At 36.5% G+C, this 24,267-nt stretch overlaps 1 protein-coding gene across 9 annotated transcripts in view; it reads left to right on the top strand.

The window, feature by feature from the left end:
• UNC13C (unc-13 homolog C) overlaps positions 1-24,267 on the top strand; it is a 179,196-nt gene that overhangs the window by 127,020 nt on the left and 27,909 nt on the right. For all 9 annotated transcript variants that reach the window (XM_083870705.1, XM_083870706.1, XM_083870702.1 and 6 more), the window contains 6 exons: positions 2,330-2,415; positions 15,833-15,959; positions 16,931-17,027; positions 17,479-17,622; positions 18,614-18,691; positions 22,088-22,165. In XM_083870705.1, the coding sequence (XP_083726831.1) occupies positions 2,330-2,415; positions 15,833-15,959; positions 16,931-17,027; positions 17,479-17,622; positions 18,614-18,691; positions 22,088-22,165 (610 nt within the window). The remainder of the gene's footprint in view (positions 1-2,329; positions 2,416-15,832; positions 15,960-16,930; positions 17,028-17,478; positions 17,623-18,613; positions 18,692-22,087; positions 22,166-24,267) is intronic.

Raw genomic sequence — 24,267 nt, 5'->3', positions numbered from 1 at the left:
TATAGCCCTTCATTAGAATTAGCCAATAAGAACTGTTTTCACTGAATTTTTGCTTAATTAAAATCAATAGAGAGAAGACATAAGTAGCTGTCTTGTATATGCAATTTAGTATTTTTGGAAATACATGGACATGGTCATGTATGGGCAACATAATTTGTCTGGATAAACTGAGATTTTCTATAGTTCCAAGAATGACATAGAAAAGAGGAAAATTATGGCCTGTGGGCCAGAAAAAACTGTAGCAAGTGCAAGCTAAATGAGTGACAGAGCACTCTGCTGGTTGTCCATTTGCTTAACTGAGAAATGTGACAATACATGGCTTTTGCGAAGATTAGAAAATGTAACGTGTAGAGATTTGCATGGGAAATTTCTCTGATATTTTGCACCTTAGAGATGAAAATCTGAAGTAGTTTGAAAAAGTTTTCTCACCTAAAAATAATGCAAAATCCCATAGTTATATGCTTTCGTATTTGGCCTTTGATGATCCTTTCCCTTTAATTAGACAGCTGCTTCTGTAACCATTTATCTTTAGCATGAGGAATGTGTTGTGTGCTTCTGTTGTGCATTAGCTATCAGCTTCTCACTTATAGTAAATTGCAAGGATACCTCTGGTAGCTCCCTCATGCCCATGACTGACAGCTGTGCAATGCCCACCAGTCTGTTACAAGTATAAAAAGTGTAATCAATTTTAGACTTCACCTAACTGAAGCCAGGTGGGACGTGTTGAACTAATTTAAACAACATTGATAATTGCAGTTTGTCTGTGCATGTGCTTCCACAAGTTAATATGCGTAGACAAATCTATTTATCACTAATCAAACAAGTGCACTTTTTTTAGACCCAGCCTTGCCTTATGGCCAGCCTTGCAATATGCTCAAAAGACAGTGTCAATATTAAATCAGCTGTTAAATACTTCCTCAGAGCAACACTGTCAAAGTTTAAGTATGATGCTAAGAGAGAACTCAAAGTGGACTGGAGGTAAAGAAATTAAGACAGCTGAAATATATTTCAGCTTTTGAACAGAAATTAATTTTGTATTAACAGAATTAATACCAAGTTCTTTAATTGACCAGTCATTAGCATAAAGATGGCTCAGTGAACTGAGCCAGCAACTGGTTCCTATTAAAGTGGCAGAGCTAATGAGCTGTTTAAAGTACTTTTTCTTTGCAGATATGATCAGGGTCAAATAGGTCTCTAAAATTAATAGATTACTTAGAGCATACTGCTACCACTTTTAAGTTGTATGTAATTCTCATTCTTTCTACGTCAACAAGACCTTTATAAATTCTTACATTTTTACAGAAACTATTACAGAATATTTTCTGAATTTGATAAGTGCTTTACTAAAAGGTCAGAACACTTTGGACCCAATTCTCTGCTAGTGTATAAAGTGTAATAACCTCAACACAATAAGCCACACATCTCTGTTTGTATCCTCATTAATATATTCCCTTATTTTATGTATTCCTGGTGAACTTTGGGTGTATTTGTGTGGCTCTCACTGCACCCCTGTGCTATAAACAACTGCTTTACCCCACTGGGAGATTCTGTGTTCTACTTTCTGCTCTTCATCTGCCTGACCTGCCTGGCTCTGCTTCTGTGTCCTGAGTGGCTCCATTAATGTCAGTTCCACACCTGCATTAAAGACAGCCCTTTTTCTAAGACAAAAAATGTGACATAAAACACAGCTTTTGCTAGTTGCTAGCAGTGAAAATGGTAACTCAAAGATTACAGCCTTTCTTTTGCATTGAATAAGAAGCAGCTGGGAGCTATGAAAAATTTGTGCAAAAATACTGAATTGATAACAGCAGAAAGTATCTGAAAAGGACTGTTTCTCAAAGATGACATGAAGCATGAGTCCAAAACTAAAATTTTGAATCAAAATCTCCATTTCACTACTTGTTATATTCTTTATTATTTTATCCATACTTCAAGGTGGAAGTCTGCAGTGAATTGGATTCTACAATGTAAATATAAACCAATATAGCTACACAGACAGCTTCACTCTTTTCCAGTGTCACAGGGGAATAAAGGAAAACCTGTGGCTGCTAAACATCTGAGCCAACTGTTTCATGTTCTTCATAAGCCATCTGATTTATCTAAAGTTGAAGGATCAGCTGCAAAATAGATGAATGTTTCTTGATTTAAAATGTCATATAAGGGAAGTTTTTATTTGAAGGTGGGATGGTTTATATAATTATTACAAAACATAAAATACTGTAAGTGAATAATACAGAAATTATTTTGTGGAACTGTTTGCCTTTTTGTTGTGCAGCTGTAAGCATCATTCCTAGCAGCAGGTGAACTGATGTAATGTGATTGATTGCAGGTTCCCTCAAGAGCTGAACATGGGAAAAATCAGTGCTGAAATCATGTGGACTCTGTTTGCCCAGGACATGAAATATGCTCTGGAAGGTAATTAGAAGAAATTGTTAATTACACTAGTGAGTTCACCAAGACTGATTGCCACTGCAAGTGATACCTGGCATCAGGTTTCTGCATGTGGTTAAAGCTTTCTGGTGTACTTGGTTAAGATGCTTTGTAAGTTAGTGAAAAAGAAGGGTTATAAGGGATCAAATTACTGCACTGTGAATATATGAAGTTATCTGTGAAAGAAGAACACAAGAAAATTGTGACTTGAGATGTTGTTTCTAAGATCTGATAAAAATCTTCAGTGTCCAAAGAGATACACATGTACATGTGCTTGCTAGAGAGCACTGTAGACATTCCAATTTCTCTCACTAGCTGAAAATTTTTAACTTGCCCATAAGGAACATTTGCAGAATGAAATTAGGGAGAAAGCACACACTTATAATTAAATCTTTTTGTGTTCAAAAGGCAGGATGTATTCATTCTAGTTCCAGCAGAATCAAATGCAGTTTCATTTTATCTCTTAAGATATTGTGGTTAGCCATTGTTAAAATACACAGGGTTTTTCTATATAGTAGATTGTCTCCAACTAATGGCTTCAAACACAATAAAAGATGATTATTGCAGCAAACCAAGTAAAATACATGGCATAAAAGTCACTGTCTTTAGTCAAGTCTGCTACTAATTACAGAGCAAGTCTGCAAAGGATGAGAAAGAACATATGAGGTTAGATTTAAAAAACAACGCAGTTCAACGGGCATAAAGGATAAAAAAACCCTAATATTTGAGGACACATTTCTATATTATTCTCTCCAGAATGTCTAATGCAATGGTATCAGTGTGGTGGTGCTTTGATGACATGGCAGATTTTCATGATGAGAAAGAAAGAAAAGATGAGTGGCTAGAACAGCTATTGATGGAAGAACTGCTTTGTTCATCTGCTGTTGTGTTACTTTATTTTGTTAATTGTGTTATTCTGTCCTAAGCACAGCAGAGGAAAAAGAGGAGAAAGGAAGGAGGGTAATTCAAGTATGTGCAACAACATCAGAAGATGTTAGGCATCTTAGATATGGGGAGGAGGAGCGATGTTCAAACTATTGTTTCAAAGTGCTGTTCTTTAGTCATGTCAGAGTGAATCAGAAGTACAAGTTTGAGAAGGGATGTCAGGCAGGAGATCATCCTTTAAAAGTGATCAGTGAAGGCAAAAGCTTCCAAGAGCTGAGAAACATGAAGACCAAGTGAAAGCCACTGTTTTAGATTAAAGCATATTGCTGGTTCCAGCAGTGAAACAACCTATCTGGAGAGGCTGTCAGTCAGGAACAGCTATCAGAAGATTGCTGTTCTGTAACTCAGCCTTGTGATTCCCTTACAGCCAGCACAGATTACTGAGGATTTCTAATAGCCCCCAATTGCCATGATTTCATAATCTTGGGTGTGGGGTTATACTCTGCACACAGACATCCCTGAGCACCCAGAGCTTGTAGTGCTTTAGCCATCGAACTGTAAACATTCTGCACTGCACTGAAATAATTCACAAAACATCACCCACTCTCTTTGTTCATTAGAGCACACTGATCACTCAAAAGGCAGCTTCAGATCATGCCATGGTTTGTTTCTTGGTTGTAAAGAATAAAACAAGGAGCTCTTAAGGAAGAGTTAATTATACAGTATATAAAGTGTAGATGTTTGGACTGAATCAGGACTTTAAAATAAATATTAATGTTAATATTAATCCTTATTCTGAGAGAGAGATGAAGAAGGCATTAGATTTTTTATGTTCCAGACCAGTCCCTGAATGTGGTCTCATTTCTGTGTTGCTGTGGATACTGACTTTCTGAGGAGAGGAAATGCCATTGTTGGCATTAGGAATTCTAAACTGCTCCCAGAATCATTAATGAAACAGTTCCTGCATATAAATAATAATTAAAAGAAATTGAGATTAGTGTAAGTTATTATTTTGAAATTAGTATAAATTATTATAAATCTACACAATGTCACCTTCTATGATTTTGTTCTTAAACAGGAACCTCAATAAATCTAGTCATAAAATATAGATCAGTATACTGATCCTCTACCCAGCTTTGCTGGGATTTGAATTATTAATTCTTTCCATAGATATTCTGCAAACTGGGTTTAACTCAGTTGTTGATGGCTATATTATTTTTTTCTTTAAATTCTATAAGATTAGAAACAAGCTCTTAAATATGTTCACAGTTGGTCCTCGTGGTTTTAATGGAGTTCATTAAAATGCATTGCATTCTGCTATGCCACTCTCGCCTTCCAAGTTATTAACATAGGCTACCATCTGTTCATACCTAGTGTCCAGGGCTGTGATTGCAATCTCTCCCTACTCCAATTTAGTATTAATCTCCTGAAGCAGCATCTTTTGTGTTACAAAGTTGATTCCTTTCTGCATCCAATCAAGAAGCAATAAACTGGTCCAGCATTGTTTGCAAAAGGATTGCTCATGTGATAAAAAAGATTGGATTAGCTCATCAAGATCCTGTTTCTGGTTTTACCCCCTTATGCATTCACAAACACTTCCAGCCACACCCATCCGCTTAAATTCAGGAAATAAGAAGACAGCAAACACTGGAGCATCCACTTCCCATTCCTTTTCCCTTTTTCCTGAGTGCAGTTCAGAACGGCTGTTCAGGCTCTCTCCTCTCTCTGTACAGCTGAATCCCTCCCGGATCTGCTCAGGGGGTGTGTGCACAGCAGATCTGCTGCTCTCCAGCAGTGCCCCCTGCCCACGTCCTCCTGTAGAACAACCCAGCAGCCCTGTGAGGGGCACCAGCCAGCACCACACACCCTCTGCCTTTTCTTGTCCCCTTGGTCCTTGCCAGGACACTCCAGCAAGGAAGCTGCTGCTGTGACATGGAGAAGTCAGAGGGGACAGCAGCTGCCATGGCATGGCCTTTGGCTAGAGAAGAGCAAACCATGTCTCTGTGAGTTCCAAGGCAGTAAATTGGCACTGGGGGAACAGCTTGGTTTTTTGGTGAGGGAAGAAAGGACATCCCAAAGCACAGTTCAGGTCTGCACAGCTGCCAAGATCAGGGCTACACTGTGCCAAGATGACATGCCTTGGAAACAAAACTGTACTAAAATCTGGTATTGAGTTCATAATTTCATTCTAAATTTTCTTTCAATTTAAGTTAATTAAAATGTTTAGCCTTTCCATAGTGTTAAAAATTCTGGGCAAACTTTTAACAAATTGAGTTCACACCAGTTATATTTCTTTTTTCTGGTCTAATGGATTATATTCATGTATATATTTTGAATGGAGGTATTACATGTTTCTCTTTGAGAATTGTCTTCATTAGATTTGATCTCTTTGGGGTGTTTTTCTTCTTTACAGGTTAGTCATGAAGCATCAGCGGTTTGCATGATACATTATAGATTGTTTGGCATTTAGTTTACACAAACATCTGATCTTATAGGATGGTAATGTTTTTGTACTGTCTGATCCCCTTATTGTTCCATATTTATGATGCAAACAAATGAGAACAGAGAGAGAATTTCACCAACAGTGCAGATGATTTTTTACTCACTTCATATGGTAGGAAATCTTTTCCTTTGCAAGTAGGAAGATGCAAAGGTTAAAAGATGATGAGAGAGTAATAAGCTGAAATTAGACATGCATTTGCAAAGTATCTTTTTTTAATTCTTTGTCCTCAGAAATGTCTTTTTTCAGATCCTTCAGATCTTTCTAACTTTTGAATAGGTCAGATCAAATGTCTGAAACTATCCAGTCTGTTAGAAAGAGAACATCCTAATTGCTGTTATTATGATAATCTAATTCTGATAGTGGCCAGAAGTCAAGACCAGAATCAGACCAGAAGTCGGTTGGCTGCTGTGTAAATACAGCAATAGACAGTCTCCATCCTGCAGAGGTAAGATTCTAAAGGCCTTACAAAAATAGGAAAAGGAGGTAGTCATTCCACCATTTTATGCATTTAATGTAGGTTTGCTGTTGTCTTCCATGCTTAAGAAGAAAATATTTTCCTGTTTTCTCTGACAGATACTTCTTCCATGACAGAAACTGATAAAGTGATTTGAAAGAGAACAGGCAGGTCCAGAAGTTGATGCTGAGCTCAGAGACAGCACAGAAAAAGCCAAAAGGGCTAATGCTGCCCAGAGAAAGGTCACGCCATTTGGTGGTAGATTTCAAGCCTATTTTAACTCCAAATTTACAACGTACAAAGTTCCCCTTAAGATGGAATGTAGTCTTGGTTTAGAGGAAGGCTACACAGATGAGGGAGGGTGAGACTGAGGTTTTGTAAAGGACAAGAAGGCAGCATCCACAAGAATGCAGTATGTCAACACCATCGGAGTATGAAACCTTTTTTATTTTAGTCAGTCTCATTTCTGCATGGGCGCTTTTCAACAAATGTATTCCACGCTTATCTTTTCAGACACCTGAGGAATTAAGAGTCCTCTATGGCAACTCAGAGAGTCTGTAAAGGCAAAGTCAAGGAGATTACAGTTGGAGTTAAACCTTCCATTGGTAGATAAGATAGAATGTTGCTGTGATTAGAGGAAAAGGGGAGTTAGAAATATTCTTTATTCGCCATAACAGACAAGGATGGTAGTGGCAGCAGGTACACTCTGTACATCCTGCAGGGCTGAGTTTGATAAGTATGAGAATCCACCTGTCAAGGGCAAAGCTAGCTCTCTAGGCTTGCCTAAAAAGCACCATTGCCATGCCAAATGGCACTATTTTGTTGGAGTTAATAAGACCCAGTAATTAAGACAAATGAAGTGGACAAAACTGCTCCCAGTGGCTGAGTTAAAACTTCTTCATGACTTCATGTTGTGCTGTAGCAATGTGTCATCTTGCTTGGAACTACCTCAGAGATCTCTGGTATGGCACGACCTTGCAATTGGGACCGTTATATCTATAATTTCCTTGTTCTCTAACACATTTTCTTGGATTTTACTCATTGAACCATCATCAGAACAATGAGTAGTACTGCAGTACAAGTCTACAGTAAACTTAGTGAGTTCAAGCTTCTCTGTGTCTGACTTGGTGAATTCATGGTGCCAGATTTACTAGAAAAAATGTAGTACCTCAGTGAATGCCTGACTTCATTGTCCAGTCTTAAACTTCTTGCTCAATACTAGCAGTGTATATTGTCCTATATATTTAATAATGATAGCTCTGTCCTTATTTCTTCTTTTTCTAACCAATGACTGTTACTCTTGTTCTTAAACACTATTAGCTCTTACTCAGGTAATCACTTATTGTAAAAAAATTGTATATACATTTTCCTAAATGTTGCCTAATTGTGACAAAGGCAATTTTTTGTTAGTCAGGTTATACAAGTATGACTGTGATGGATAGGTTATGAGTGTAAATGGTGCTTTAAGTGAACCTTGAATTGATTAATAATTACAGGTTATTTATAGCTCACATGGCCCTGCCATTTGCACAGATGAGTGAGTTGAAGGGGGAAGTGTTCTGTTCAGCTGGATGGGTATACAGCTGGTATATCACCTGCAGCAGCAGGGGCAGGTAAGACCTCCTCCAGAGTTTATAGGCATCTCAACCCAGAAAAGTATTTTGCTGCTTCTTTCTTCTTGTCCTTGATTACAGTTCTTTACTACTAAGATGATAGTACTTTATTCCATCTCATGTTTTTACAAAAGCTAGACTTAAATCTTTTGTCTGAACTAATTTTATGGCTGGGGAAGAAAAATAAAAACCTCAAACAAACAAAACCTCTAAGCAAAAATGTGACTTTGTTCCTCAGACACTCCCTTAAAGGACCATAAAGGATTTCATTGCAGCTATGCATCTGCTGGTTGGGTAAAACTTTCATCCTTTTGTTTTCTCAAGGGGTTTCTTCCCCTTATCTCTTCGAGAGTGGAGCTGTGTAATTCTCACACAGCAGTAGTAGAATTCACGTGCTGCACCTCTTCCTGCATTCTGTGATTTAATCACACAATGAATCCCCTTACATTCTGGGCTACTTTCATTGAGAAACAGTAACTAGTAACAGATTTCTGGAAAAGAAATACCTTTCTTTATCAACTAGAATACATTATTGAAGTTAAAGAAAATTAAAAATAACAAGCAACCTCTGCTATCTTTAATCTTGCCCATTTTTACAAAGACACTACTTTAAAGCTTTCCTCGCACAGAAGCTATTCTCCTAGTCTCTGTTTTCTTAGGTTGAAGACTAAGCCTTTACTTTAGGACTGTTCCACTTGTGGAGATTCACTTGTGTCTTTTCCTGAGGTCAATTTCCTCTTATGGGCAAGTGCATTAGTTCTAAACTAAACACTTGATACTGCTTCACCCCCAGGAGAATAGGATAAATCTGTTAAAACTGCTTGTTTCCACATTATCTTTTAGTCAGTTTTAAGTGCAATTTTCTGGGTAAGAATTAGAGAACACCTCTCTCGTTTTGCCTTTGCAGGCAGAACGAGATAGAACGCAGGTAATTATTTAAGTGCTGCCTCGCATTTATCTTCCTGCCAGATTATTCCAGGTTTGTACTTCATTCTACTAATTGCTTGTAAAATGCAAGCATGCCTATCTGATAAGGTTTTATGCTCACTTTGCATACTAGTGATGAGGCACAAAGAACCAGGAAAGACACATTTTTTTTAAAAAATTAACTAATAAGTAAATGGAGGAAACCCATCACAGAAATTACATTGAAGGCGCAAAGCTGAGTATTCAGTAGTTAAGTTCCAATGCTATTGAAGTGCTCTTTGTTACCTTTACTCTGTTTTCCACCCCAGATTCAAGCATTATTCTATCAAATTATAAAAACATGGAGTGGGTTTAAGGAGACCTTAAAGATTATCCAGTTCCAACCCCCATGCCATGGGCAGGGATGCCACCCACTAGACCAGGGCCCCATCCAACCTGGTTTGAGCAATCCAAGGATGGGGCATGTATTCTCTCTTTGTTTTGCAATTTTTATACGTATTAGAGTTTTATGAAAGCTTAGTCAATATAAATTGAATTCCTATATTATTAGCATTACTTTTCTTCTTTTATTACTTTCATTACTTTCATTACTTTAGTTTCTTTCTTTTTTTTTTATTACTTTGAATAGATGTTGAAACGTCAGTGTGAAGTATTTGAAATTTCAATCATATTCTTCAGAACCAGGGCTTTAATTATCACCATAGATCTCTTATCAGGATGGACTATTTCTTCTGCTTCATTCATAGCTTCTATTTCCTTACACATTCCATGGTCGATAAATATACAAAGCAAGAATTCCACTAACAGTAAAAAAGCACAGTTCAGATTATTTCACTCATTGGAAGCGAGTGCTTATTTCCTTTTGTATTCAGTAGTAGACGTGTATCCAAAGGCAGAATTTTATCTCAAAATGTTTGTTCTTTGAGTATTATCTATTTAGTATCACGGTATGTAAATTTCAGTCTGATATGATATGAAGGGTGAAATTTATACTGAGGTTGATCTTATTCATTCACTTGTATTCCTGGCTTTTTTTTTTACCTTGGCAGCAAGCAAAACCAAGCAAGTTTAGACATAATCAAGCTGCACATCTTGCATTGCCCTTTTGGTGATAACCCATTCACTTTTCTGGAACTTTTGTGGAAGTGTTTGGCTTTGGAAGTAGTGATTAATTGATGAGACTAATAGGAGTAATAATAACTACAAATAAGCAATTAAAAAAAGCAACTGGGTAATGTTAATAAGATATCAAAGTTAATTTGCTTAAGTAATCTGAAATGTTTAGTCAATGTAACATAGTGGGTAAAAAAATGGCAAATACAATGTTTAGAGTAGAGGATAGGGTAGTTTGCAGCAGGTTCATACATCCCTCAGGATCTTACATTTTGCATGTCTTAAGTAGTATATGAAATTGGTATTTGATGCCCTTAAAGTTCCCATGAGACATTTCCCTCTCCCAGGGAAGCATGTACAGATCTTTTCCAACACCATACAGGTGACCCTGAACTCTTCTGCACCTGCTGTGAAATGTCAGGCAAAGCAGAGCGCTGAGCAAATGGCCTCTTGCTTTGAGAGCTTCTCATTGAATGTAAAGGGCAATGTCACATCAGCTTTTACAGTGCACTGCATTAAGTCAGGGATTGATTAGCCATTTCCACTGCAGGCAAGACAGAAAAAGAACAGCAAATCCATTTTCCTCACCATTCAGAATAAGAGAGTCTGTCTTCCTTCCCTGATCTCTGTCACAAAAGCACAGAGTTGTTAGGGCTGGCAAGAGTCTGGCACTGTCCTCTTGGCACTCTCCTTGGAGATATTTATATGCATTAATGAGATCCCCCCTGGGTCTTCTCCAGACTAAACAGGCCCAGGTCCCCTCCTAAGTCTCTCCTCATAAGAGAGATTCTCCAGACCCCTCATCATCTCTGTGGCCTCCACTGGACCCTCTCCAGTAGCTCCTTTGTCCAGGGAGAAAATATGACTCCATAGTAAAGAAATCTTTGAAGATCTACACTGCCTTTCTTAATTTATGCATGTTGCCTTAATAAGTGTACTTGGTCTCTTTTTTTCTTCAATTTCCCATTTGCACAGCTTCATCACCCCACAGAGATGTTCCAGGTGCAGTTCATTATGTTTGTGAAGTGTCCAGAGATATTTTGATGAAAATTTCCAAGTAAATGCAGAGAAAAGGTTGACTGTGTAGAAGTCTGTTGTGAAAGATCCAATACGTGTATTTTTAAAGGAGAATTGGAGGGAGTGTTAGAGATATATGTAATCCAAAAAGGGAGTAATGACAGAAGTTTTTCAAGTTTTTGTTTATTATATTCATCTTGACGCAAAGAGCCCTTTCAGAAAGGTCAGTAGTATTTCACATTATAAAAATCAATGTAAATTATACATAATTATCAATTAGTTGTGTTCTTCTGTCTATTTCAGTTAATAACCAGTGACTTCCATTGCCTTTAGCAAAGTACAAGAATCCTGGGATGAGATTCTAGTAGAATGTAATGTTTCCTTCTAAATCAGTGATGAACTTTGAATCAATTTTTTTCTTCATTTGTGGCCTGTACATTGTTAACATTCATACAATCAGAGGTTTCAGGTTTCTTTCAGTGGTATATTGATTAAATCTAAATTAAAGCATAATACCCACATTAAAAGAGGCTGTGGCATAGCAACCACCCCTGTATTGTGGGGAAATTGCACTGGAATCAGGTGCATTGAACATTAACTTCTACTTTTATCTAAAACAAAGGTGCATCATTCAGTGTAACATGAATGTTCAGTGATTCAGAGGGAGGAATTCCAATTCATACCCCGTCCATATCATTCCTTACTGCAGCTTTCCTTCCTCTAGCTCTGCTCAGTTTTGTGTTCCCAATTACCCTTCCCAATTATATGACTGCAAGTCTGAAAATAGCAGGTTTTCTGAAACAGCAGTTCTGGAAGAAATAGATGGCAGCTGGTAGTCTCAGGAAAGATTGGTAGGTAATTATTGGAAATAATAAGGAATTATGTTACAATGGTCGAAAATAACAGCTGAGTTTTGATGGGAAAATTTGCAGCTATTCCAAACACAAATGCCATATGCTTAGTCTCAATCATTTCTGTTTAATAAACTGTAGAGCAATAGAATGTATGTCAGTCAAACCAGCTGGTTGTGATGTAATTAATTTGCTACACACAAATATTCTTTATAGTAGTTATTAATCCCTGAAACATTATCTATAAAGCCTGAAAACTGTACAAGTTTGTGGTCTTTTTAGAGAAATATATTTATGTATATGGAGTCAATTTGTTCATTTTTACAGACTAATTTCTTTGAAGCTCTTGCTCATAAAGATTTGACATATGCTTTAAAATCATCTTATTAGAATCCTTAACTATATGTTTTTTACAAAAATATTTGCTTGGAAACTGCTGTAGAAAAAAATTGTTCAGAGTTTTTGTACACAAATAAGAAAAATCAAAGTTGAACAAAACATCAGTTTGATTATCTGAATATTTAACATGTTCATCTTTTATGAAGGTTGTTAGATTACCCTTTTTTCCTTTTTTAGCCACTAATACATATCAAAAATTACATAGAAATTCAGAGTAATGTTATTACCTCAAGATCAAAAAGAAAAAAAGATTCTGTAGTGAACAGGATTTTATTCCAGTTTGTTAAATGACATTGGTTTTAGTGTCATATAGATATTTCTGCCTAGTAAGTCATCATTATGACTTTTATTTGTTGCTTTAAGAAAATCTCAGCTATCTTCAGGAATTGCTGGAAAAACAAGCAAAAAATCAAACATGATTCCAAAGTACTGTTGTTTGGTCAAGGCCTTTGAGGAAAGTGACTTGGATTATACTCCTTCCTATTATGTTTCTTTATAATTTTTTCTCTAAAAGAACTGCTGCCTGCAATTAAATTATGTGCCAGATACAGCATCACCCCTAAGGAGATATTCCCCCCAACCCCAAGTGGCATCAACAATGTCAAAAAGTTACACTTACTGGAACTGCAATTCCTAAAAGCAGATGAAGTGCCCCAAACACACAACTAAAGTTTCCAGATGTTACTGTTCACAAGAATCTTATCAGTATTTTTTTCACTGATGCATGATGCAGTGATATACAGCATGGGAACAGAACATTACCTCTTTATGAGACTTATTAGATGAGTAGATGCTTATAAAAATATGCTGCACTACAAGGAATGTGTCAGGAAAGGAGCAGCACAAAATGAAAAAAAATATCAGCATTAGGTTTGCTATACTGGAGATTTCCTTACCTAGAATCATCGTGAGGATATTCAGGTATTTCTGTCATCATCTCTCCAGAGAGCACATTTGCACACAACTGGCAGGTTTAGTTCCAGACTGACTCAGTAGTATAAGAGTTTTGCAAAGCAAGAGTGGACTTTTTTAAAAGAGTTCTGTTGTGCAGCTACAACATCTGTCTTCCAGAAAGCCCAAAATGGGTATGTCTGTACAGGGAAACATGGCACTAGCTTTCCATCCAGGAAAACAGATCTCCAAAATGCATCCAGGTATCCTGTGCTGGCTCACATTTACATTAGCTTGTGCAAGTTTTGCAGAAATTAAGGAAGCAATCTATTGGTCCTAATCAAGATTCAGAACACCTACAGTGATGTTGCTGCACTTTGTGACCAAAATCCATGGTTACCATGGATAAACCCATCTATTATCCAGTTAAAATTGTCACAGCTGACTCATGGGTACCTGTGTGCTCCATTCTTTGGTTTATATGACCTGAAGAGGTAAAATGCATGGATACGAAATGTCCTCATATGTCCTGTGAAGTGTTTGCTGATGTTCTCATAAATTAATGTCAGGAATTCTGGATGCATTTTTCACTTATATGTAACTAGAAATAATATCCTGGAAGGCTCTTTAAATATTCTCTACAAGGCCTAACAGCCTGCAGAAAAAGTTCAATTATTCATGAATTACTTTTGTGCTCATTTTTAATGTGTTATAAATCTTAACCTTAAAAAGAAAATATCAGTGAATGGTATGTATAAGTTGTACCCTCCTGGACAAGTTTGCCAATTAGTGGCAGTAGCTCACTTCTAAAATTGAAATAAGCATTTCCTTGGTTTGTGATACTATAGCAAACATTTTCAAGTTACATTTTATAATCTAACAACCCATTTATGCAAAGCTTGAATGAAAAAAAGAGTGCTGTTCATTTCAGAAATTCCACTCTTTTGGGATGCAATCTAGAATAGATTTTTAACAATGACTTAAGCAGCAGATGTGCAGTGAATTTCATAGCAATAGCATAATTGTACTCAGTGAAAGACTGGTCTACCTTGTAACAATACCTTTTATAGAGCAAATGTTTTGTCATCTAGCTTTCTATAAAGGTTTATGAAAAACCTGCTACCTAAAAATAATTCCTAAGAACCATTAGAGAAGGCAACACCTTTCTCTGTGGTCTTGTTTTATGCTAGTAACAATGATACTGTGCTGGGGAGAGTTTGTAGTACTCTCAAGTAGCATGAAGATGAATAAATGTAGTATTTAGACAGAAACTGATTTTTCTTGAGTGTGATGGAAAGGCAGTGAAGGTGAAAATGCTACTGCAATGCTAAAAAGGCAATAAAAGTCCACAGGGGCACTCCATAAGCTGATTTGCACAAAACTTAGTAACTCACTGCATAATAAAATGCATGTGAAACACTTGTCAGATGGCAGGGTGTAGTACTGGAGTGCTGATTTGGCATAAGAATAAAATTAAATATTTCCTTCTAATGTACCTGGCTGGATCTGAAAACAGAGAATGTGTCGTTCACGGTGCATTTTCACTGACAGAGAATCAGTGCTACATTCGAGAGTATGACAGAGGATGGGATAGTCCTGCTGTTACAGAAAATTAGGTACCCATCCAAATATATCAGATTTATCTAAAGCTGTGTTGCAAAGCAAGCAGAAGTAAGGAGCAAAAAGAAGGTTTGAAATTGGTAAGTTCTTAATACATAGTATTTACACAAGAACATCATTCCCGCTGAGCACCTGTATTAGGTCATTTTTTAAGGGACCTGGGAAAAGAAATTACTGTTTTGCTTAGGGAAGAATGGGCAAGTGATATGATACTTCAAACAGATGACATCTGTGGAGATTTTAGGAAGCTGTGAGCAGCAAAGGTATGATTATTCTGCCCAAAACTTGTGGATCCTTGGTTTCAGGCTGAGGGAGAAGGAAATGAAAGATTTGAGCACGGATAAAGTGACTGTTAGCTGAGGGGAGAGAAGGGTAGAGTTGTCCAGGTCTGCAGTGGCTGGGTAAGCAATGCAGAGCATAGTATACAAGCTAAAACAAGGATCAAAATTGTGGAAGAAAGATGGGCATTTGTTCCAAACAAATTAAATTAGACTTCAAAAATGAAGAAAGTGGTTACAGGTGGCTCCATGACTTCTGTCACCTACTTCCACCTGTATATTCAGTACGTGAAAACAGGACACTGAGACAATGAAGTCCATTTGAAAAATATCAAAAACACTTTATTAAACAATCCTTTTTACTTGTGCCATAAATCAGATGGCTGTAGAGCTATGGAGTATTCTCCTCTTCCTTTTTCTTAGCTCTGATGAATACAGGTTCCACAGATTCATGTAGGACTGGCATTTATAGCTGTTACTTCCTCTGGCTACTATACAGCTATGGTTGTCTTTTCTAGCTTGGCACTCAAAAGCTTCTTAACCATTTTCTAACAGCCAAAGAAGGATATAAAGAACAGGAAATCAGCAAATTTATGGGTTTTTCTCACTGCAGTGAAGACAGGGGAGAAGCCTAATTTGTGGTTTGGTCTTCGGTTTGTTTTGTTTTTGCTAAGGGTACTCAGATCCTGAAAATTGAAACGGTGGGTATTACTACCTCTAGAAAAATCAAACCAATTATGCTTTAAAATGCAAGTCCTGTATTATTATGTCACCGGTGCACTGAGGCACAAGAATGTTATTTACTGTTAGAATGCTATTAAGTGCTTTTATTTCCACTCCTTCTATTACAGAACATGAAAAGCAGCGATTATGCAAAAGCACAGATTATATGAATTTGCACTTCAAAGTGAAATGGTTTTATAATGAATATGTGCGAGATCTCTCTGCTTTCAAGGATGCAGTGCCTGAATACTCTCTGTAAGTGGTGTTTCGGGAAGGCTTCCCGGAGCCTGGGCTTGTGCAACGTTTATTTTGGTCAAATATTTATGCTCAGCTTTGTGCAAGATCTCAAGATGTGTGGCACTAGCAAGTGCTTTTTGCACTTCCTTGTCTTTAATTCTTCATTCTTTCAAGTGAACTAGTGCAGGTGTTAAATGTGCAATTGGCTATTTCATAGGTTTCTTGTTGTAACTCCTGGTCTTCAGAGATGACAAAATGCTTTGGTCAGAAAATGTCTGAGGAAGGTATGAGGTGTGGGAACGGAAGCACTATTAGCTGCAGGTTCCCTGCATTTGTTTTATAACCAAATTTGGATAAAGCTGTAATGCTAATGGGATATACTACTGAAATTATTCTTACTGGATTGGGTTAACACTTGGTTTAGTTTTCACCTGTCTCCCTGCAATAAATATATTCATAAATATATATGTCCTTGTATATGAGCTATCCTTAATCTTCTGCAAGTCTGCTGGTTTGCTTAGATGGTTTGAGGCCTGTCATTACTTAAAAAAAAAAAAAAATAAATTAAAGAAAATAAAAGAAAAAGAAAAAGAAAACAGAGTGATTTTTTACAAAAAACAAAGTTATACTCAAGTTCTTTCATATACAAATAAAAAAATAAATGTTACTAAAGAGCCAATATTGATAGAAGATTCATGCTTCACTGTAGAGAATTGGCTACTGCTTCTTTTCCATCACCAGGGTACACCAGTTGAGAGTATTGGGAAACTGAAGCCTGAAAAGCCTTTTGGTAGCTGCAGCATTTTGGTGACAAAAAAAAAAAAATTGATGACAAAAAATTTGGTGACAAACAATTTCCAGGGTTGTTGGAAACTTTAGCAATTAGAAGAGATATGAAAACAGAAAGTGCCAAACTTCTGGGTAGTATGACATCTCTCCTCTTGGGATCTTTATGAAATCTACCTACTTTACATTGCTTCTATTTTCAGGTGGTTTGAACCATTTGTCATTCAGTGGCTGGATGAAAATGAGGATGTCTCAATGGAATTTCTTCATGGAGCACTAGAAAGAGACAAAAAAGATGGGGTGAGCTTTTAACTTTTAAAGAAGAGAAAAAATAAAGTATTAAGATGCATATTATTACAAAACTAGAAGTATATTTGGTCCCACGACATCCTTCTTAGACTTCAGGAACTAAAAGCTTTTGGAAGACACCTTGTAGAGAAATTCTTGTTCTAATTCCCTCTAATTCTCTCTGCCTAAATCCCCACAGAATTTATTCTATGGTATCATTTCATTAACCTATGATGTGATAATGATGTCATGAATGAAAATTCTGGTTTTATTTTTAAGAGGTTCAAAAGTATCACAAAAGTGCAAAGCCACATTTCTTAGTATTACCAGAGAGACTTTTCTTTTTTCTTTATTCCTTTTTATGACTTTAGGAGGAATTTCAAGTATAAGAATTAATGAATCAAAATCAAAAGAATCAATTTGATCTCTGAACAAATATTAACATTTGGATGTTTCTCTCTAGTTTCAGCAAACATCAGATCATGCCCTCTTCTCTTGTTCGGTGGTGGATGTCTTCACACAGCTCAATCAAAGCTTTGAGATTATTAAGAAATTGGAGTGTCCTAATCCAGAAGCACTATCTCATTTAATGAGAAGATTTGCAAAGGTAAATTAAAGTCAATGCATCTCAACTAAGCCTCAGAGAGACTGACACTGCGTTGCCATGTACTTAAAAGCTGAGTGATTCCAATGCTTTTTAGAATCAGTGTTTTCTATCTGATTGGAATCCTCAGAAAGACATACTGTCTGTGGCTTAAAGCTGGGTTTTGTCTACTTTGTCAAAATGGTTTACCAGTTTGAGAAATTCTATCCTCTCTGAGATTTCACATTTTTGTGTTTTATGCATATATGTATGCATCAGTTGTTATCTTGCTAAGAACTGATTGCAGTTCCATTAATGGAGCCATTCATTGAAATGCAATTAGCTAATTAGGCGGTGCAAGTGAAGGAAAAGTTCAAGGTGTGCCAATAAGGTATTTTTGTTTGAAGTCCTGAGGAGGTAGTTATTCACCTGCTGCTTGATAAACTCAGCTCTGCCAGCTTTTTATTTGAATAGTTATATTTCCTTACAAGTTCTGAATTTCCATTATGGTCCTGCTGGCTTTAGAAAAGTTCACATTTACATTTAATTCTGTTCTTCCATTGCAACAATTCTCCATTTGCGCAGTTCTTATTTACATGATTATTGTAAGGTAAGTCATATTGCCAGGCTTTGAACAGTGCTCCTTTTGTCTTATATTTCCATTATATTTCTAGTCCATGTATTGTCACCCTGGAAGATTTTTTGAGCTTGCTACTGTTCCATTAATTATGTAGTACATTGCAAGGAGTAGAGTTCTCTGTGCTTCTCAAAAACAGTAGTGCTAAAATTAAATTATCTCTGCTATTGAAGATTGCTTTACATTAGGAACTACCCACATCTGCTGTACAGGGATTTGAAAATGTGCTCACAGGATTGTTTATATTATATCTAAAAAATATTATATAGTATGTGTGTAAACACCTGTAAAACCTATCATTTATACAAACCTCTTCTTTTATTATTTTTGGTTTACATTATGAAATTCACCATTTAAAAGAGTCTCCTCCTATTCTAGACTATCAACAAAGTACTTGTTCAGTATGCTGCAATTATTTCAAGTTACTTCAGCTCCTATTGTGATAAAGAAAATGTGGTGAGTAAGAAGCTATGGCTTTTTTTCTGCCTCAGAAATTACCTTTAAGTGACTTACTGTACTTTTTGAAAATGTAATCACTTCTTTATATGAAAAAGCATGAATGGAGGGAGATCAGCATGTTTTCATAGCTGCTTACAGTGATGTGTGAAAGCTGCAATAAGTGAAATTAGTTAAGAATCCTAGTTAATAATTTCAAAAATATTATTTTTGTAATTATTAAATTACATTTTTAAGTATGTATCAAAATTAAAGTTATAAAATAATTAAAATATTACTACAAAAATGCAGTGGATAACAGCCTAATACTGTGGTGAACTCATCTCATTTCTCAAACAGAATAAAATCTCTGTGTTTAGGGTTTTCACTTTGCATTGCCTTGCTTCTTTGTATCAGTCTGTGCATTGGGGAGTTTCTAAGATCACTGTTGTCTGTGCAGGGAATGTGTGCAGAGGTTTCTGCTGCTGCCATTCATTGTGTTTCACTGCAGAGGGGAGAAGAAAATTGTGCTGCTTTGTTACTCACTGCTTACGAGGGAGTCCCTAATGAAGGACCAGATTGCCATGGACTCAGAAATAAATGAGATATGGACACTAAAGATGTAGTTGAGCAAATTGAAACATTTTCAATACTTTTACAAGACCAAGGAGAATATTCTTGGGAACTGGCTTTTCAATATTATTGATATTCAGTCAAAGCTAGTTCTCCCATGGCAGGCAGCTTTTAGCACAATGTCTGCAGTATTTGGTAGTATTTTGTTCAGCTGTACCAATCTGTAGTCAGATCAATAACTGTAGCCCCATCCTCAGACTGTCCACCTTTAATGGTACAGCCCTTAGCCCATCACAGATCTCAGCTGTCCTTGCATCACATCACTGTGCATGAAATCTTCCAGTGTTCTATATAGTTTGGGCAGTGTGATGGTCTAGAGGTCACAAACATACACACAGTAATAGAGTTTAGAAAGACATCTATTGCAGCTAAATATCAAATATTTGGAGTTTCTATGAATTTAATGTTAATATTAAATAGAGCTCTCTGCTTTCTATAAGAAGTTAGTTCTAATAAAGCATTGAATCATCAAGTCTAACTGTTTGGGTAGTCTTTTGGCCTATCCAATGGGATTTTTTTAATTGTTGGAGTGAATAATTTCTGAAGTCATCTTCATATACTTATCTTTATTAAGGCTTTAGATTAAATTAATCTCATTATGAATGAAAGAATGGCTTGGGTTGGAATGGACCTTAAAGATCATCTCCTTCCAGCCCTCTGCTGTGAGCAGAGACACCTTCCACTAGACAAGGTATAAAGTATTGTATCAAATGCCTTTGAGGGACATAACTTTTTTTTAACAGAATTTGCCTCACATATTTTTATTGTAGTCAAAGTCCATTTGATTTGGTAATTTCAGCTACAATAAATGTTCATCTGCATTAAAGTTGATAGAAGATATTAAAATGAGTACTTTTTATGATTCAGATTAGAATTTGGCATTCTTTCTCAAGTCAATACTTTTAGTAATCTTATTAAACATTACAAAATGTGCACATAAACTGTTCAAATAAAAGCATATCAAAGGTGCTATAAAGATATTTATCTAACGTAAAAACAGCCTCTTATCTTCCACCTCCTGTCAAGCATTTACAAACAAATGTGGGTTCTGCTATTGTACTTGCCACTCACCTTTACATGTTGTTGCATCTGTCTCATTCCTGTAAACTGCTGCACAGACTATTCTGAAGGGTAGGTGATAGTAAAATACAGTGAGAATGTTTTTAAACAATGGTCTTTACTGACAACAGTAGCAAAGTTTTCATTGAGCCAGTGTAGGCTTAGGCTCTGAAAGAGCCACCTGAGCCAGCCTCAAAGGAAACTTTGAAACTGGTTCACTGTGAAGTATTTCTCTCATAACTTTTGCATTTGCAAATGGCATTTGCATTTGTTTGGGAAAAAAAGGAACATGATTCAGCTACTTATACCCCCATAATTGTCATAATTGTTGATCTGTGATATTGCAGGTAATTTCCAAAATAATTTGTTTATTAGAACTTAGGAGATAGTACAGGAAAGGAGGGATACAATCTTAATGATCGTAAATTAATAGACGGTAGACAAATAGAAGTGGGTTTGTGGATTTTATAAGAGATGAGCAGAGAGGTGACATTTCAGCTATACAAAGCCAGCTGCACTCTGTAGAATGAGCACCATGCTTCACTGGGAAGGAATAATCCAAGTGGTAAGAAGTTAGACCAAATGTCTTTTTTTTTCTTCAGTGGAGAAACACTTTGACACCAAATTCCTATGAGAGTAACACATTAATAATTAAAGCTAAATCATGTTATTGATCCCATCATGTTTTAGCTCATCATTGGAACATGTTGTTAACTAGAAAGGTACAAATGAGTATCAATCACTGTAATCATCCCATCACCACCTTATTGTCTGAAAAAAGTCTATGTGTTTTATTGAAATGCATTTCTTCAGTGTCTAAATTGATCCAGTCATGTACTAGAACACCCTGGCCCTGGCCAGCCACAGTTCTTTTAGTAAGTGTTGTCTGATTGTTTCATCTGCACCATAACAAACCAGCATATAATGTCATATAAATACACAAGGTTCTAATAATAGATTCTTTCTTGCATTACTTTTGTAACTAGCTCCTTAATTTTATTAACAATTTACTTTTAAACTTATATAAATACAGAAATTTATGTCTTTTGCACAGTGTTCTGCCTTTAAAAATGCGCTTAAACAGCCACATTTCTAGACTAAAATAATATGATTACCAAGTTCTATTGCCTAATTTATTCACCAGCTTTTCAAGCAATGCAAAAATCCGTATTTCTAAAATATTATTCGTTATTAACAGAACTACCTCTTGATTTATTCAAATACTTAAGCATCAGCCATTATCTGTGTTACAGTGTTGTCAGTTTTTTACCAAGACTGGGTCTAGCAAGCAACATGGCAACCCCTTTCCTGCAGCTTGTTGTCGCTCCCAAAGCACTTTGATCATTGTTGCCTCTGCTCTCCACAGGATGATGATGATGATGATGATGTGCTACTTGCATTAATCACCAGATGTAGCTGTATTAAGTATGACTAGAAACTATCTGGGATAGCTCAGGACATGCAGTTCTGGGATGTGAAAGCTGTCCAGCTGACTGGGAGATGGAATCCAGCTCTCTGTGGGCAGTCACGGGCTGAGCAGCCAAAGAGAAGGGTCAGTTAAGGAGGAAGGACAGGCAGCAGTGGAAGTTCCTCTAAAAATCACAGTGTACGAATGAAGATGGTCTTAGAAATCTTCTCCAACTTTAATGATTCTAAAATTCTATGAATGTAGGGCTGCTGAAGAATTGGTTATGCACAATCTCACATTTGATGCTCTCTCTATAGGCCTGTATCTTGATGAACAACATTCAGCAATTAAGAGTCCAGCTTGAGAAGATGTTTGAGTCCATGGGAGGGAAGGAGGTGAGTCATATCTGTTTCCTGGTTCATTCCAAGTTCCTTAGAGATCATTAGCACCATGTTTGCAGCCTAGTCAAAGCTTTCACTTCTACTTGCAAAGAAAATCAAAATGTTTTTAAAAAAAGTTCTACAAGACCTATTTAGTGTCCTGACAATACTGGAATGACATAATGCTATTCCACAGACACATGCTAATGATCTGTAATGTTCTATCAGCACTGGGTGTTTTGTGTTGCAATCTGTAGTGCCAGCTTTCTTTTAATGTTTGTATTGGACTGTACTTTGCTTTTTATGTATTGGTATGTTTTGTCTGTAATGTGTCATTGTCTTTGTCTAATGCCTTTGACTTGCAATCCACTGAGCAGAAGAAAGAAGGAGAGAGATTCTCTTATGAGGTTTGTGATAGTAAGCATCTTTTATTATTCCTGACCATATTCTAAGGCTAAAAACAGCCACATTTTCTAATTATTTCCATTGATGCATTTGTGTAATTCCCTATGATCTAAAATCAAAAAGAGCTATGCTTGGGCATGCAGTTGACACTAAACTGAAAAGTTTTACTAGGCAGATAGTGCAAAGCCTTTCAGAGTTTTACAGAAATCTATAAAACATTTTAAGTGCACTTTTCAGTATCTGAGATCCTGCTTATATTCAAGATACCATTGCACCAAGAGCTGTTACTCAACAGTTCAAAACATCCTCAGCTTTACCCCCTTTTTCATTTCAGAAGATTTAAAAGTGCCCGAAGTCCTGTCCAACAGTAAAAGGACATAGATTGTGCTTCAATACCTTTCTGACTGTAGTCTTTTATTGTTCTGAAACATGATGAAGATATTAATGTATCTTCAAGCCATAGGAAAAAATCATGTCTACTTGTTAAGAAACAATGCTTAGAACATGAATATCCTACCCATGTCACCACTAGCTGGCTTTAAAAAATAAGTTATGCATACATCGTCCTTTTTCTTTTTGAGGCTGTAGCTTGACAGAGTCACAAAACTTTGATCTAATGTGGCCACACTACAGAGAAAATGGGAAAACAGAGCATTTCATATTTCGACATCCACAGTGGGACCCTGCAGAGGTGAGATGGGTCCCCTATGTCATGCTAGGAACTGCAGCCTCCAGATGCACCTACAGAATCACTCCAGGTAATGGAGGTTTAGCTGAGCCAGGAACAGCAAAAATACTTCCTGCTCCAGGAAATAAACAGGAAATAAACTTCTGCAGCTTTGTCACTGCAAATTTCTTACCAGACTTTGAAAATAGATATTCATCATCCAGAAGTGGCTGGTTTTGTGGTTCTATTCCTTTTCCCTCTCTGAATATTACAAGTAATCTTGTTCTCCACACTTTTATGTTCTGTACTTTTGATTAGGTCTTGGATCCAATCTTAATTTTAAATGTCGTGTTTCATGAAAACAGGTAAATGTCCATAAATCAGGATAATGATGAGGGCAGAGGAAAGCTGAGTCACATTTCATGTCTATTTCGATCAAATTATTTTCAACCAGGATGTTTGCTCGAATCTCTAAAAGTCCCCCTTTCCATGAGAAAATATTAGGTTTTCATTTGCTCCTAATACCTTATATATTTTTTTTTGAAATTACAAATTTTTCATAGCAATTTTCTTTCAAAAGTTCTTATGACTTCTCATCCTTTTTTGGTTTCCTTTTGATGTTAATGATGATGAATTATTAAGGTTGTTACAGTATCAAAGCAGAATTTCCTACAAATATTGTGCAACATGCAACCCACGGAGACAATTTGGATATTCTTTTCTATAATCCCTTCATTAGGTGCCTTAAGTGCATCTTTGATTCACAGTCTAAGAGAAGAGATCTTAAAAATACATTCAGGCTTTTAGGGCAACTTCTTGAAGTAAAGTACATTCATGTTCAATTTTCTTTCACCCATATCAAAATGCCACTAAAATGTTTGTCCTCCAATTGAATACTTATTCCCCTTACTATTCCAAAGGCACAACTGCTAATGGCCAATTTGGCTTATTGAACTGGTACTTATTAGAAACAAAGCCAGCAATAAAATCTGTAAGCAGTTTCCTTGAAGGGAAAAAACAGTTTAATATTTCACTTGTGGAGGGC

This window comes from Zosterops lateralis, assembly GCF_965231275.1.
Source record: "Zosterops lateralis genome assembly, chromosome: 13".
Lineage (NCBI taxonomy): Eukaryota > Metazoa > Chordata > Aves > Passeriformes > Zosteropidae > Zosterops > Zosterops lateralis.
Note: the sequence above shows the minus strand (reverse complement) of the source record. Positions and strands in the feature narration are given on the sequence as shown.